Source organism: Panthera uncia, assembly GCF_023721935.1.
Source record: "Panthera uncia isolate 11264 chromosome A1 unlocalized genomic scaffold, Puncia_PCG_1.0 HiC_scaffold_16, whole genome shotgun sequence".
Taxonomy (NCBI): domain Eukaryota; kingdom Metazoa; phylum Chordata; class Mammalia; order Carnivora; family Felidae; genus Panthera; species Panthera uncia.
Genome location: NW_026057576.1, coordinates 63,716,876 through 63,733,441, shown reverse-complemented (window position 1 = coordinate 63,733,441; position 16,566 = coordinate 63,716,876). Strand labels below are relative to the sequence as shown.

The 16,566-nt window shown below is 42.2% G+C and overlaps 1 protein-coding gene and 1 long non-coding RNA gene across 3 annotated transcripts in view; one reads left to right on the top strand and one right to left on the bottom strand.

Annotated features, from left to right (window-relative positions):
- Positions 1-16,566, bottom strand: part of LOC125934148 (uncharacterized) — a 38,225-nt gene that overhangs the window by 19,234 nt on the left and 2,425 nt on the right. The gene's annotated exons all lie outside the window — the stretch shown is intronic.
- DCT (dopachrome tautomerase) overlaps positions 2,037-16,566 on the top strand; it is a 33,924-nt gene continuing 19,394 nt past the window's right edge. Inside the window, exons 1-5 of the mRNA XM_049647474.1 lie at positions 2,037-2,346; positions 11,112-11,411; positions 13,249-13,349; positions 13,483-13,649; positions 15,889-16,068. Coding sequence (XP_049503431.1) covers positions 2,052-2,346; positions 11,112-11,411; positions 13,249-13,349; positions 13,483-13,649; positions 15,889-16,068 — 1,043 coding nt within the window. The 5' untranslated portion in view covers positions 2,037-2,051. The remainder of the gene's footprint in view (positions 2,347-11,111; positions 11,412-13,248; positions 13,350-13,482; positions 13,650-15,888; positions 16,069-16,566) is intronic.

Below are 16,566 nucleotides of genomic sequence, written 5' to 3'. Positions count from 1 at the left end.
TGACGCTGCTTCGAACCAGGGAAACCAGAATGGAGGCAACCGCCAAAAGTTGGAAGAGGCAAGAAAGATTCTCCTCCGGAGTCTTCAAAGAATACAGCTTCATCGACACGTTGATTTTGGACTTCTGCCCTCAGAATTATGAGAGAATAAATCTGTTATTTTAAGCCACTATGTTTGTGGTAAATTGTTAAGGCAGCCCCAGGAAACTAACACACATGGAGTCTCTCAGCTGACTCAGTTCCAACATTTCTTCAGGAACTGTGCTTTATTCTAACCCTGCGGTTTTCTACTGTGGCTGCACATTAATATGGCTTACAGAACATATAGCAAATACTGCCCTGGCCACACCCTCAGACATTCTGCTTCCGTGGGCTCGGGTGGTTGGCTGGCATTGGTGCGTAGTCAGAGATGAGAACTGCTACTTAGTCACAATGTCAAGGGCACGACACAGAAATACACAGGGTAGGAACATCTATACAAAAATTGTTTTAGGGGCCCCAGGGTGGCTTAACTGGTTATGCGTCTGACTCTTGATTTCAGCCCAGGTCATGATCCCAGGGTTGTAGGATTGAGCCCTGTGTCTGACTCTGCACTGAGTGTGGAGCCTGCTTAAGATTCTCTCTCTCTCTCTCTCTCTTGCTTGCTCTCTCCCTGCCCCTCTCCGGTGCTCTCTCCTAAAAAAAAAATTTAAAAAAAAATTTCTTAGGAATTTTCTTCGGAACGTTCTGTATCTTTATGCCCAAATATAAAGTATTCTTAGAAACTGTCTGAAGCAGTGTCACATTGGCTGTCTACACAGACTCTTAGGGCAGTAAGTCAGTCCTGTTTCCACCACGAAGGGGTAAACAGAGGCTCTAACAGTAGCCATCATTATTGACAGGATGCTCCCCTTGCTGCCCTCAGGAGCACGGGGGAGGCATTGTGTTCTAGGTTGAAGTTTGACAACGCTTAACTTTAAGATAAATCAAAAGCTGCCCCTTGCCACCCCTGGCTCCAAATTGTTCCACTGCCTTCCTTACAATCAGATCATTATAATTTTGAATTTCTGGTGGCATGTTACTTTGTGTAATTTTTCAAAATCTGCTGCCTCGATGTGCTGAATAGGAGAATAGTACATTCTTATTTGGAGGGAAGAGGGCCCTTAATTGTGGAACAAAGCAATTCCTTGTACGTCAGCCCTAAATAAATGTTTCTTTATTTCTGAAGTTGTGTGACCTCCTGTAGTGGTCTTTCCAGCACGTCAGCGAGTAGTCAGGAGTGAATTGTAGTTAGCTATGCGCGCTTGTCTGTAAAGGCCTTTTAACAACAACGAGGAACTCACTGCATCTACTGACTCCCCGGGAAGTCTGAGGTCACAAGTTTGGCCGGGGCACATGAGCCCAGATAATGAAGATGGTTTTGCCCTTTTGAGACAAAGCCAGCAACTGTATGGACTTCATTATGCACTTTGGGTCATGTGCTAACAATGAGGGTTTCTCTAATACTAATCCCCCTAATGATGGCTTCTCCCAGCCCTTACAACAAACCTCACAAGGCCCCGTGGTTTGGCAAGCCAGATAGAATAAAGGCAGCACGGTGTTTGGCTTTTGAACTGAGTTCAAGGCAATTAAAGTTATGGGCTAAAGAGGAAAGGAGGGGGTTTAGAAATACCAGTATAATAAGTAGGATGACTGCAGTACCCCGTAAATTAACTCAATTAGACAAAGCCTGATTTAACGGGGGAAAGATGGTGAGAAGCGCTACCCTCATTAAATCTGGCTGTTAGAGGTGCTCCTAATGGCTTTAAATTTGTTTTAGCCGTTTGGATCATATAAAATAGTCTGTGCGTGTGCACGTACACACGTGTACACACGTGGGCTCTGCGATTTTTGTAGGTATTTTTTAAGGAGGAGAGCACTAGAACGCCAAGCAAAACAATATCAACTCCCTCACCCTCAAAACCAAAAATCAACGGAATGAATGCTCAAGAGCTTAAGAGTGGAAGACAAGGAGAAAGGCAGAGTAGAATCAGGGAGTGGAAAGCAAGAGCGGGTTCTTCTGCTGATAAAGCCATGAGCCCCCTGGGGTGGGGGCTTTTGCTCAGTTGCCTGGGCTGTGGAATCCTGCCTGGAGCCTGGGCACAGTTCCCCAGGGTCTGCATGACCGTGAACAACCTGGTGAGCAAGGAGTGCTGCCCGCCACTGGGTGAGGACCCGGACAACATCTGTGGCTATCTGGAGGGCCGGGGCCAGTGCGTGGAGGTGCAAGCTGACACCAGGCCCTGGAGTGGTCCTTACATCCTACGGAACCAGGATGACCGAGAATGGTGGCCAAGGAAGTTCTTCCACCGGACCTGCAGATGCAGAGGTGAGGCAGGTGGACAAGACGCGGGCATGCTCTGAGCCGGGTCAGGGGACCCCAGGTGGGAAGGGAGCCCCTTCTCAGAAAGAGAAGAGGCTCTTGGAAGTGTTAGACCAGGCTTTAAATGGCCAGCCAAGTTTGTTTTTCATAGGCAACGAACTGGGTAAGACTGATGTCTTGGTTATATTTTTCACACCCTCTAGGACATCTAGTTATAGAAACCAAATGAATATTCCATGGGCCAAGCCTGGTTATGTGAACTCATGCCAACATGCCATTGGCTTGTCTGTTGGAAGGGGAAGCTAACGAGCTCCAGAGTCAGCTTTGAACCTCAGAGCAAGTCCTTTCAAGATTGGTTTGGTGGCCTCTCCTTCTGAAATGGGTTTGCGCTTGTAGAAGAGGGGGTGGGTAACCTTGGCATCTAGAAGACAGGAGTCAAAGTCAGGTGTTCCGCAGTCCTGGTCTCAGTGTTTCTCATGTTTTGAACGGGGCTCAAGCAGAGTACATCTTGCTAGCTAAGGTTATGCTTGGGTTGTCACTTGGGCAAAGTTGGAGGGATGTGGTGGGACCGAGCTTCAGTGAGCTGGGGAAGGAGAGTCATAAAATAACAATGGCTTTTTCTGCTGTTGTCTGGGTTGGATGTGGGCATTTCAAGATTTGCCCCGTGTCCCTCTTTCAGACCTTGGTCTCTCTTTGGACTCAATTCTTTGAAATCTCTGGGCATTTCTTATTCCTCCGGCTCTTCTGAGCCTTCCCAAATCCTTTTCAGTAGTGCCTCTCTGTGTTCAGCAGCCATGCACAGCGGTGATAAACACTCAAAGGCTGGCAGGGCATTTGAAACACAGAAAACACAAGCGGTAACTTTAGCAAAGCCCTTGGCCACTGTTCTACAGCATCCAGCTGCATAGGAAGCTTTCCTTTTTATTATTATTTTTCACTCATGTTCTCATATGATGCTGGCACATAGGAAATACAGATAATTGAGCTATGCAGGAGCATAAAAACATAAACTCAGGAAATGTACAAAGGACTGTGATGTCAATGTAGGAATGATGTTAGTTTTTCTAACTTGTAAAAAATTCTGGCTGTATACATCATTTTGTAGCCATCTTGCTAATTCTGTGATTCAAAGCAACCGTTAGGTTTGCCTCTGGTATTCATTGTGACAAAAGTTTTAAATAGCATATTGAACATATACTATCCACTTTTTTTCTAAGCTAATTGAGCATTTGCTTCTATAGACATTATTTCACGGATTCTCATGGCCTTTGTCTGAGAAGCAGTAGGTTTCATATTACCTGTGTGATTGAAACCACACTACATACTAACTTCTTTGTCTATGACTCAAAAATTCTTCTAGAATACTTATTTCTAGGCCAACCAATGATAGAGTGGCACGGCTTACAATGGTTGGGCATTCCCATTTATAGAATCTGGGAGCAGAAGATATTAGGCAATCACATATAACTCTTACTTCTTCTTATCATCTACTTTATATTTTTGACCTGGCTAGCAAGTGTTTTGTTTTGTTTTGTGTATTGTTTTTTGTTTTTTTAGGGGGATGGAAAGGACAGAGAATGGCAGAATAGAAGGGGTAATTTTAATTTCCCTTTCCAGAAGAAATGCCTATAACTAGTTCTCTGGAAGTGACAGGAAATTCGGGTAACAGTGACCTGCTTCCTAACATAAAAAGAGATCTCCTGCTCTGAGGAGGATGAACATATGCCTGAGAGGCAGTAGGTCAGAAACAGGGTTTGGCCTATAAGTCCAGACAATAAGGACATCACATGTCTGTAGACCAGTTCAAGGAAGCAGTTTTCTCAGTGTGTATGGTCTTTGTTTCCTCCTCCATGATTTGATCTGTGTAGACTCATTGAGGACCATAGCTCTTTCCATATGAACGTTGGATGGCTCCACTTATGTTGGCCAGGCCAAGTCCTAGTGGCTGAGCTGGAAACCAATTTCATATAAACAGTAATCACCATTTTGTGATGTGTCATGAGTCCCAAAGCTAGCCACATGACCTTCATTCAGCTTATTCTCCCCCCAGAGTGAGTTGCTTGTCTTCCAAGGGAAGTTTTTGTGGTTTGGGAGGCAGTCTTCAGAATCTAAACCTGACCTTGAACACCCAAAAGCCCTCCTCTCTGGTATCCTCATAGCTTTTTGTAAATAGGGATCCTGGGATTCTTCTAGGTCACTCAAAGGTTATTAAAAAAAGAGACGTAGTTTAACTATGGAAAGCGGACTATTGATGACCCTGAACTTTGTTAATGCGATGGAAAATTAGATGCATCGTTTACCTGTCAATGGACATTTAGATTTTTTCCACATCTTGGCTCTTGAAACCAGTGGTGTAATAGACATGGGGATGCTAGTATCTCTACAAGATCCTGATTTTCATTCTTTTGGATAAATACCCAGAAGTGGAATTACTGGATCGTATAGTAGTTCTGTTTTTAATTTTTTGAGGAAGCTCCATATTGCTTTTTCCACAGTGGCTGCACCATTTTGCATTCCCACCAATAGTGTTCAAGGATTCCAATTTCTCTGCATTTTAGCCAAGTGGTACATACGTCCAACTGAATACTATTCCGTCTTAAAAAAGAAGGAAATCACACAATACGTGATAGCATTGATGAACCTAGGGGGCATTATACTAAGGAAATGAAGCAGTCACAGAAATACAAATGGGCTACTATTCGACTTTTGTGAGGTATCTAAAATACTCAAATTCACAGAATCAAAGAGTGGAATGCTAGTTACCAGGGGCCCGGGGAGTGAGAAGCAGAGAGTTACTAGTCAACAGACACAAAGTTTCAGTTGCGCAAGATGAACAAGCTACTGTACCATATTTACCAAGGGTCAACAATAATGTACTGGACACTTAAAAATGCGGTAAAGGGTGTAGATTTCATGTTAAATATTCTTACCCCCCTAAAATAAAATTAAAAACTAAAAAATACCCCATAGTCTTCACGACCTCATAGTTGGTAAATGATATTAACCTAGGAAAGAGAAATAAAAACAAACTCTGAAGGGGGAAAAAAAACCCTAAATTATGTGTTCGAGTTCTCTGGAGAGAACTTCTCTATTCTCCGTAGGGATACATGGAAACCAAAAAATTGCCAAATTGAGTGGTGACGAAGAGCTGAATTTCAGGAGAAGATGACGCTAGCTTTTCACCTTACGAGTCTTAGAACATACCAATTGCAGCTGTGTGTTTGGACTTTTGGAAAACATGCACAGCGAATAGGTTTTGAACTGTTGTCTGAGAGCTTCTTGTTTGTACACGAGACTAAGTACCTCCATTTTCCAATCTCTAAAATGGGGATAATGATGAAACCACACTTGTAAAACCTTTTTGAGCTCTGTAGATGAAAGGCTGTATGTGAGCATAAAGTATTGTTATTAAAATAATAGAATCTCTAATTAAAAGGAATAGGCTATTTAGAGCTCCTTGTAAATTCACTAATCGGTGGTCTTTAAGCTTATTTAGTCTAATGGCTTTCTGAGGTTGAGCTGATACAGTTCATGTAGGAACGTGCATGGCTTGGTTTTTCTAACTCTCCATTTTTATCCCAGTCCTAAGTAGGTCTAGGACTTTGTCTTTTTAAATTTAATTTTTGCCCAAGGATGTATTCAATGGTAGATAGATTGGTATCAAGGGACCCTTTCATTTTTTTTCCCCTCTCCATTTTCCAGTAAGATAATGCAATCTTTTCTAAAAGGCCCATCTTCTTATATTTTTTGCTGCTGCTATTGGTAGATTAGGGGAAAAAATGAACTCAGGTTAAATTGATGTAAGAAACCACTAGGGAATCTAAATTAGAAACATAAATATTTTGTGTGCTGGGCTCTCCTGTTGTTTCATTTTTCAGTTGTCGTCAGCATTTTAACGAATTCTTTAGACCAGGTTTAGAAGCTCAAAACATCAAAGGGGTCTGACTGCAGAGCTTTGGGAGATATGCTGGAAAAGGAATTTTTTTACTGAATACATTTCTGGGTTATAGGTGAGCTCAGATGCAGACAGATGCTTTCTTTTTTTACTTATTGGGGTACAGTTGATATATAATATATTAGCTTTAGGTGTACAACATAGTGATCCTACAGTTGCATAGACTACAAAATTAAAGTTAATACAATAATGTTGACTATATTCCTCATGCTGTACATGACATCCCCATGACTTACTTATTTTGTAACTTGAAGTCTGTACTTCTTAATCCCCTTCACCCATCTCCCCCCTTCTCCCCCACCCCAATTCTTTCTTATTGGGAAAATTAGGACCTCTATGTTGCTTTTCAGAGGCAAGTATGGCTTTGTAATAAGAAACGTCTTTGCTCAACATAATTGTGAAACAGCTCTGGTCTCCTGAGTCAGAATTCATCATTTTGTCTTTTGTGTTCTGTGGTGTTTGGGTTGTTCCTCCGTTTTCACTTTTCCCATAGCTAGACTTGCGTTGGTGTTTCACTGCGCACACGTCCTTCCTCTTTCCCCCCCCCCTCTGTTTTATTATTTACTTATTCCAAGTTTTTGTTTAAATTCAAATTAGTTAACATACAGCGTAGTATTGGTTTCAGGAGTCCGACCAGTGATTCATCACTTACGTACGATACCCAGTGCTCATCGCAAGTGTCCTCCTTAATACCCCCACCCATTTAGCCCATCCCCCCAATGCCCTTCATCTCCTGAATGGTGGCATTGTACCTTATTTGCATTTGTATCTCCTAGTGCCTAATGCTTTTTATGCAATTACTCATTGATTCATTCATTACCCACCCAACTGATGTTTATTTAGCACCAGTTATGCTAGACCCTTCAGGTCCAAAGAGGGAAAAAAACCCAACATGACTTTGAAGGTGTCCGTAGTGTAGCGGATGGAGAAGACAGACATGAAGACAAATAGTTCCAATACTGCTTGTTAAGTGGCATCTACTAATAATGACACTTAATATAGAACTTACTCTGTAGCAGGCACTGTTCTAAGTGCTCGATATATTAACACGCTTGTTTCCCATAAGAACTCTATGAAGTAGAGCTCTTATCCCAATATGACAGGTCTGGAGAAGCTGAGGCCGAAGTTACAAAGCATGGCAACTTCTCTGAACGTACCAACTCGGGAGCACAGAGAGAGGCATGCTGAGTTCTGCCTGCCCTTTAGGGAGTAGGTGTTAATAAATTATCTGTTGAGTGAAAAATGGGGGAGATAATTAGCTATTGATAATTTTGTTTCTAGCAACCAAAAATAATTGTGGTAAGGGAAGTGCAGGAATATTACAACTCATGGCATAAGTTATGAATTACTCAATTTCAATAAAACTCAAAGACAAGTTTTACGCATTGAAATGTAGAAATGCCTTGAATTATTAGAAAATTTAGGTGTGTTACTCCTTAGCATTTTGAAGGAGGGACTCACTCTCCTATTGTAAAGCTGTGACTATATATTCCTCTCCAATCATCTGCCTGTAGGGAAACAGCTGGAAAGTTGGGTATTTAGTATTTTTTGGACGCAGTTTTTTCATTCACTCCTCAAAAGATACTCTAATCCTGTGAGTGTTGCCAGAGAAAGTGATACATTTTAATCAAAGGTGTTTTGAAACAGATCTACAATTTTAGTAGGTACCCTAGGGGAAAATAACCCTGGAATATGTTGTTTAGCATCTGGGACTATACTAGTGGCTCAATAAATATTTATAAGTAATTTGTATTTAAGAGCTTCACGCTAGTAATCCGTGTAAACTTTAACTTCACTTGACAATGTAAATTTAACTTGTAAATTTAATTGAAACCATTCAAAAACATGTTTTGGTCTTGGGACTAGTAGGATTTTTTCTTTCTAGTATTTTTTATTTATGTTCTCATACAGTGTTAAAACATACAGATAACTGAACTATGCGAGTATAGACAGGATATTTTGTATGTTACAAGGAGCATAGAACCCAAATAAATTACCTTAAGAAATTCTTCCTACTTATACTATTTTTAACAACATTTTCTTTAACCATCAAAAAATGCATTGTGTAGGGGCACCTGGGTGGCTCAGTGGTTAACTGTCAGACTTCGGCTCAGGTCACAGAGCCTGCTTTGGATCCTGTCTCCGTCTCTCTCTGCCCTTCCCCCACTTGCACTCTTTGTTTCTCAAAAATAAGTAAACATTAAAAAAAATCCATTGGGTTAATAGAAAAGGAGGCCTGTGCATTTTTTTTTTTTTTATGCAGCACAAGTGCTAATCATTTTGTTTCATGCTATTGTAAATTTTTCTTTTTCTTTAGAAATTCAAATAATCCTGTCTCTACTATGGTCATAATATTTTTTACTTACCTCTGTTTTGGTATTTATAGTTCATCCAAATGATTTACCGGGCCTGCTTTTCCTTTTAATCCAGAAGGATAGGGAGAAAGAGGAAGAAGAAATTTTACTTGTATCGGATTATTTACTACATGCTTCATACGCTTTTGTTTTTAATTATTTTTCAAAAGAAATTCAACTTTATTGAGATATGACTACAAATAAAAGTGTACAATTTTTATTTTGTTTCATTTTATTTTATTTTATTTTGTTTTATTTTATTTTATTGAGAGAAAAAGAGCATGAGCTGGGGAGAGGGGCAGAGAGAGAGAAAGAAAGAGATAGAGGAGTGGGGGAGAATCTTAACCAGGCTCCACACTGAGCGTGGAGCCCAACAGAGGGCTCAACCCACAACCCCGGGATCATGACCTGAGCTGAAATCAAGAGTTGGACACTCAACTGACTGAGCCACCCAGGTGCCCAAAAGTGTATGATTTTTAAAGTGTACATTGTGATAATTTGGCTTTATATTTTTCTTATTTATTCAACAGTCATTTTGTACAAGGCCAACCACAGGCTTAGACAGCAGGATAACTGCCTTCTAGCTGCCTGTCTCTGAAGCAAGTCAATAATTGTGATAAATGCAATGAAAGGGGAATATGTGGTACCAGGGTTGCTGAGTGCAGAAACATCTGACCTTGACGTGTAAAGTCAAGGATGACCTCGTAGACCACCCGCTGTGAGGCTGAAAACAGTAGTAGATAATCAGGCAAAGAGGAATTTAAAGAGATGATGAGGGAAAAGTGCTGCAGGTAGGACGGGAAGCAAGTAAAAAGGTCTGGGAGGACGGGGAATAGGAGGAGAGGAGGAGTAGGGGAAAGAGGAGGGGGAGGAGGGGCAGGGGAGCAGAGTTGGTCTCCCACATTAATGCTTTATCTAACCCCTCTAATGCCCTGGGAGATAAGCATTATGATCCCCTTTTGCTTCAACATTTTGCTCCAGAAATATTACAACATTTACCCTCTAATTTACCACCACCTAGGGAATGAGGTGTTGGTCATACCAAAGGCAATAATCGAGGCTAAAAAGGGCAGAGTCAAGAACAAGCTGAAATAATTTCAACTGTAGATGCTGATCAGAAAACTCTTTAGCTCATAGGACTAGTACTCATTCCCTGGGTTGATAAAGCAGAGACATTTGTGCCACAGACGGGGAGCCCTGCAGTGATTTGCACTTCTCGATATCATGGCAGCTAATTCACCTTTATGACCTGCCAGCCTCCATTGATTTTGTCTTAACTCTGTCTCCTTTGTGAAATAAACCAGCTTTGTTAATGTTAGATTTCACCTGAATTCCTGGCAACCAGCTTATTTATTTGGGTTCTGCCCTGAGCTTGGTGTATATTCCCTTCCTTCTCTAAATCAGTGAACCACTCTGGGTCGGCCCATCTGTGTGTGCCACAGGATAGCGGGAGTCAGCAGCGTGCACGTGTAAGGCGGGGTTCAGTAGCATGCATGTCCGAGATGGCTGTGCAGCCTGGGGGTGGGGGCGTGGGGGGGACACGGGGTTGGGGGATGCCTGCATGAGAGGAAGGAGAGCTTGGAAGGTGGCACATGTGTATTAGTTTGTTAGGACTGCAGTAACAGAGTGCCACGGACTGGGTGGCAAACAGAAACTCTCCGTCCCTCTGTCTGGAGGCCCAAAGTCCCAGGCGTTGTCAGGGTTAGATTCTTCTGAGGTCTCTCTCCTGTTTTGTACGCAGCTGTCTTTTCCCTGTGTCTTCATATGGTCTCTCTGTACCTATTGCCGTCTGAATTTCCTCTTCTTACAAGGACACTAGTCGTGTTGGAATAGGGGCCACCTAATGACCTCATTTTAACTTAATTACCTCTTTGGAGACTCTAGCTCCAAATACAGTCATCACTGAGGAACTGGGGGTGAGGACTTCAACTTATGGATTTTGAAGGGACACAGTCCACCTGTAACAGCATGTGATGCCTTTCATATTCTGTTTCTTTGCTGGGAGTATTTCTTTTTGTTTGTTTGTTTTGAGAGAGAGAGAGAGAGAGAGAGAGAGAGAGAGGGTGCACGAGCATGCATGTGAGACGGGGAGAGGAAGAGACAGAATCCCAAGCAGGCTCCACGATGTCAGGGCACAGAGCCCCACTTGGGGCTTGAACTCACGAACCGTGAGATCATGACCTGAGACGAAACCAAGAGTCAGAGGCTTAACTGACTGAGCCACCCAGGCGCCCCTGCGGGGGCTATTTCTACAAAACTCTCTAGCACTCGGTTCACTTAGAGATAGCAACATTTCAAGAGGAGAATAAGGGAAGGAAATCGGTTTTCCTTGCCTTCTTGTAAACACCTTCAGTTTCTCCTCACTATCCCAGTGTTCAGATTCAGAACTTTCTTCCATGTTACATAAACTGACTTCCTCTTCTGTCTCTCCTTTTTCTTTTTTTCTTTTGAATATAAACCAGGACATTTTTATGGGTACCACTGTGGATTCTGCAGGTTTGGCTGGACCGGCCACGATTGCAATGAAAGGAAACCCCTGGTTGTTCGGAAGAATATCCATTCCTTGACTCTTCAGGAGAGAGAGCAGTTCTTGGACGCCTTAGACCTCGCAAAGAACACCACACACCCTGACTATGTGATCACCACACAACACTGGCTCGGCCTCCTGGGGCCCAACGGGACCCAGCCACAGATCGCGAACTCCAGCATTTATGATTTCTTTGTGTGGCTCCATTATTACTCTGTGAGAGATACATTATTAGGTGGGTTTTCCCCTTAGCTTAGGGTATATTCCTATAGGTTTGGGGCTGGGGGTGGATGGGCGGGAAGTAATCAGGCAGGTGAATTAACAAGAGAACAACCTTTAGGGAAGGGTTAGGCTTATGAAAGTCATCAGATTATCAAAATGCTGCCCGAAGTTGGGATGGAGCAGTTTCTACCAGTACTTTGGCTGACTTTCAAAAATGTTTTCTCCTGGAGTTCGTGTTTTGGGTTCAAAGTCTAAACTCTCCTCTGTGAAGCTATTTCCCCTCAAAGGCAAGAGTTGGTGGAGCGGAGGAGGCAAATTCCTTTCGATTCCAGAAGAAAACATTCTAAGTCTGGCCATGGAAGCCCTCTCTGACCTTTTTCTTCAAATTAGAGGAATTAACTGAACATGTGCTAAAGCACATGACGCTTCTCTGTGCAGAATTAGAGTGTGCGGAGAGAGTGCGTTTCATTAAACTCGCATGTGTTAGTCTTTAGACTTTCGGATCATCATCATTCACGGTGCCCATAATATGGTGTACTCCAGGCTGGGATTGAGTCAGTGAATGCCGCAGACATCAGTACATTCCAGGGGTGTGTGAATCCATTCTGAGTTCTGCTCGGTGCAGTTCTGAAACATTGGCTCTACCTATCACCCCCACTTTTGGGGTCCCTGGTTAAGGTCAGGGCACATGAAGACATCAAGTTCACTTTGCATAGTCAGATTCCCATGGGAATTGCCTGTCTTTGGGTTTATCACTGGTTCCCTATTGCTGGATTTTGCGTCATTAGTTTGGGGAATATTAAACTGCGTTCTGAATTGAAACATTTAAAAAGGATAATGTAGCCATCATCCGTGACAACCATTCTTTCCTCAGTGTGAGTCCTTTAAAATCTGCTCTCGGGTAAGCATTTGTCTTTCTTTATCGATAGATAAGGAGGCTCTTCTGGCTATAAACCTGTGTAGTTTTCCTGTCATCACTCTGAGGAATTTTTGCTTTATGAAAGAGTAGTCTCTCTGGAGGGACAGAAGACTATAATTTCTGGTTGGATCTAGGAATTAAATTTATATTTGTGTCTGTTCAGCTTTCTGAAGTTATGATAGGCACTTTGAAAAAGAACTAAAGTTAGCTAAAGTTTCTACATAACCACTAAAAGCTGTTACGAAAGAGGAAGAAGCATAGAACAGGCAGTAAGGAGGTCATTAAATTGCCCACAGCTTTTCACTACAATTGGCAGTTCCAATGGCCAGCCAAATTGGTTTGGATGTATTTCTCTCTCTTCTAGTCTTGGCGACCATGCTTGTCAGCTAGTGGTTTTAACTGATCAATGGCTGAGGCAAAACCCAAAAGAATGGAAAGTTCTTCCCAGTTTCATAAATGCCTGAATTAGGACTAAGTGCAGTTGAAGTTACTTTACTATTAATTAATCCCTCCCTTATGAATGTGTGCATTTATAAGGAACAGGTTGATAAATGTCTTTTGAAAATTGTATTTCATTGAGGGCTTTGTAGTCTATTCCTTTGGATACCTTTATTTCATCTTAATGAAATGTTGCTTAAAAATATGTCAGGGCTCTCAAAGCTGAAAGTGACCTGAATTTCTCTCAATCTCTGTTGACAATCAAACTTCTGAGAGATGAAGGAGAATTTATCCTAAAAGTGTTAGTTGCTTCCGAAATTGTTCTGTTGTTGCTGTTGCTGGTTTCAGAGGGATAAATGACAAAACCAAAAAATTTTTTTCAATTAAAACAGCATGGACTTATTGGCTCTGTAGACCCATCCCAATGGGGTAAGGGTTTGACATTTGAAAAATTCTATTCCACAATCTTTAGCATGTTTCCCAATTGCTTTAGGACCAGGGCGCCCATACAAGGCCATAGACTTCTCACACCAAGGACCCGCCTTCGTTACCTGGCACCGGTACCATTTGCTGTGGCTGGAAAGGGATCTCCAGGTTGGTCAAAACTATGCATTGGGTACTTTTAATTTTGCATTTGGTCAAGACCCATAACAGTCTTTGCTTTCCATGCTTTCTTGTTGTATTTGATATTATGAGTTAAATAACTAGGCTTGCCCTTTGCTTTTAGCGCCTTATTGGCAATGAGTCCTTTGCTTTGCCCTACTGGAACTTTGCCACTGGAAAGAACGAATGTGACGTGTGCACAGACCAGCTGTTTGGGGCAGCAAGACAAGATGATCCAACTCTAATTAGCCGGAACTCAAGATTCTCCAGCTGGGAAGTTATCTGTGATAGGTAATGGCATATATACCTGCAATGGAAATACAGAGACCACATTTTCTTGTGTCTGAGAGATGGAGAGGCACTTTATATTTCTATTTCCAATGTGTGTTGAGTTCTGTTTCCATGTTGCTGAAAATTATTTTCCTGAAGGAGGTAGGATTTTTAAAAATTCTAAGCCCCTTAATAAAAAAAAAATGCAGGTATGGAATTGAATGTGCTTGGTCATAATTTCTAGATCAAGTGTTTTCTTCTTTTTTTTTTTAATGTTTATTTATTTTGAGAGTGAGAGAAAGAGGGAGAGCACGAGCAGGAGAGAGGCCCAGAGGGAGAGATAGAACCCCAAGCAGGTTCCACACTGTCGGCGCAAAGCCAGATGCGAGGCTCAATCCCACGAACTGTGAGATCATGACCCAGGCCAAAATCAAGAGTCAGATGCTCAACCAACGGAGCCCCCCCCCCCTCCCCCCCGCCCAGGCGCCCCTAGATCAACTGTTTTAAAATTAGAAGTAGTTTCTGCATTCAGCCAAACATTCTTAAGCACTGATCATATTCCAAGCAGTGAAATAGTACTGGCAATACAAGGATGGATAAAAGAGCTTCCCACTTGACTATGGTTTTATGTTTACAAAGGCAGATTGTGTGTAAACAAATTACAATACAGCGTGAAAAGTATCATGATAGGTATAAGTGGAAAGCCAAGAAGAGAGGCAGGGAAATCCTCTAAGATGCGGAGGCACAGACCTTAAGCAGATGTAGGGTGGGGTGGTGAGTGTGTCCTAGGTGGAGGGAACATTATGTATGAAGCTATAGAAGTCTCTGGAAGCAGTCTGGTAGGGCTGGACCATCGGGCGATGGTGAGCTGAGAGGGACCAGGGATGGGGCAGGGGAGAATGATCTCTGAAATACTGAAGAGCACATAAGCAGATGAGCAACCTGCCGCCCATGGGGAACCCTGTCCTCCATGATCCCTTAGATTGGTTTCTTTTCCCTGGCACACATCTCAGGAAAAATTCCCCACAAGGCTCTTCTGCCTTCCTTTATTCATCTGTTTCCTCCAAATCCTCCTGTTTTTAACCAGACTGCTCTAGCTCCCCCGCCCTGTGTCTTTCTCCTGCTCCATGGCATCGAGCTTCCTTGTCAACGCCCCCAGTGTGGGTGTGCACGTGTCTGCAGGGGTGCAGGTCAAGCTGGCAGGGATCCTGTCTCCTCCATTCTGAGCTTTCCCTGCAGCCCTGTGGAGAGTGCCCTACAACATGCAGGGATGTAAGAAGTGCTTTTTGACATGATGCCATAATCCCATAAAGCCCCATTTCTCATAGCTCCTTGGGGAATTAATAGGTGGTCCAATCAAACACATTTAAGGAATGCTGAGTTACAAAGGTTTTACATTTTAGAACATCTCCGAGACTTTCCTATGGAAGTGTACTCTTAGAGGGAGCCTAAACTCACCCAACTCTGACACGCTTACTTCACAGACTGTGTCACTGGCACACACTTGGGAAATGCTGCCTTGGAGGCCTTTCTGCCTTGTTTTCTGGTACTGGCCTCTTTCATCCTCACGTGTGCATTGATTCTATTCTCACAGACCCAGGACTATCCCCTTACCCATTAAAACCCACACAGAAACATCTTTGATATTTTATCTCCTGCAGTGAAATAATGCTCTACTGGTGGAATTCTAGGCCACAACAAACTTGTAGGGTGTAATCTTTTATGGGTGTGGAACCTTCTCAGCCTCTGTGTTTACCACATAGCTATCCCTGCCATCTTGGAACACTTTCTCATGCAACTTTTTTCTTAATATCTCTCCTCTACCTAGTTTTGTCTGTTTTTACTCTGGTGCCCTTCATTTGCCTTCAGTTTGCCTAAAATGTTCTCCTAGCCTTACGCAGCCATTTCTGCCAACACTAGCTTAGCTGGGTATAAAACAGGTCATCCTGCTCTCTTCAGTTACTCATCATTCAAATGCACCTCCTAGGAGTCACCATCTTGCTTATAAACTTTCTTACTTTCCAACGGAACGGTACTGTATCTTCATATACATGCATATTTTATGCATCTGGTTTTTTGAAACTCTTTAATCCATAATTACTTTTGAAGATAGTACTTTTACCACATATTTTTAACCCTTGTAAGGTAACTATAATAAGATTTTATTATGACTAAGTTTTTGCTTGGTTTGCTTGGCCCAAAGTTATGATAGTAGCCACAAATTAAAACATGCTATTTTCACTCTCCTTACAACCCTTAGCCTAGATGATTATAACCGCCGGGTCACCCTGTGTAACGGAACCTCCGAAGGTCTGTTGAGAAGAAATCAAGTGGGAAGAAACAGTGAGAAATTGCCAACTTTAAAAGACGTGCAAGATTGTCTGTCTCTCAAGAAGTTTGACAATCCCCCTTTCTTCCAGAACTCTACCTTCAGCTTCAGGTTGGTGCTCTGAGCTCTGTTAGACTGGCAGTTTACAATATTTTAGATTTTCATGCCTGCGGTTGTAATGAACTGGAAGGAAATCCAGTGTTGGGAGTCATTTACAAAGCTAAGTAAGGGCTTGATGAGCAAGGATAACAAGGAGCCACTGTTAGGAAACTCATCATCCACCCACTCTAATGGGTAGTGTGGTTTTAATATCTTCTAACTTAGCTATTCAAAACCATCTTTTGTATTTCTAATTATGGCACATATAGAAGCACTGTCTTCAGAACCAGGGTACTTCATTACATATAGTATTTAAAAACATTTGCTCGTGCTCTTTCTTTTCTTTTAAATTTATCAGCCATAGACCATAACAGTGAGGTCTAAGATCTCCGAGGAGTATTACAGACTAAATTCAACTCAAATTATAGCACAGCAATGACATTACAATACTTGAAATTTAAAGGCCAACTAATAATTCTCTCCCTCTAAAAAGACTTTAAGAATTGTAAG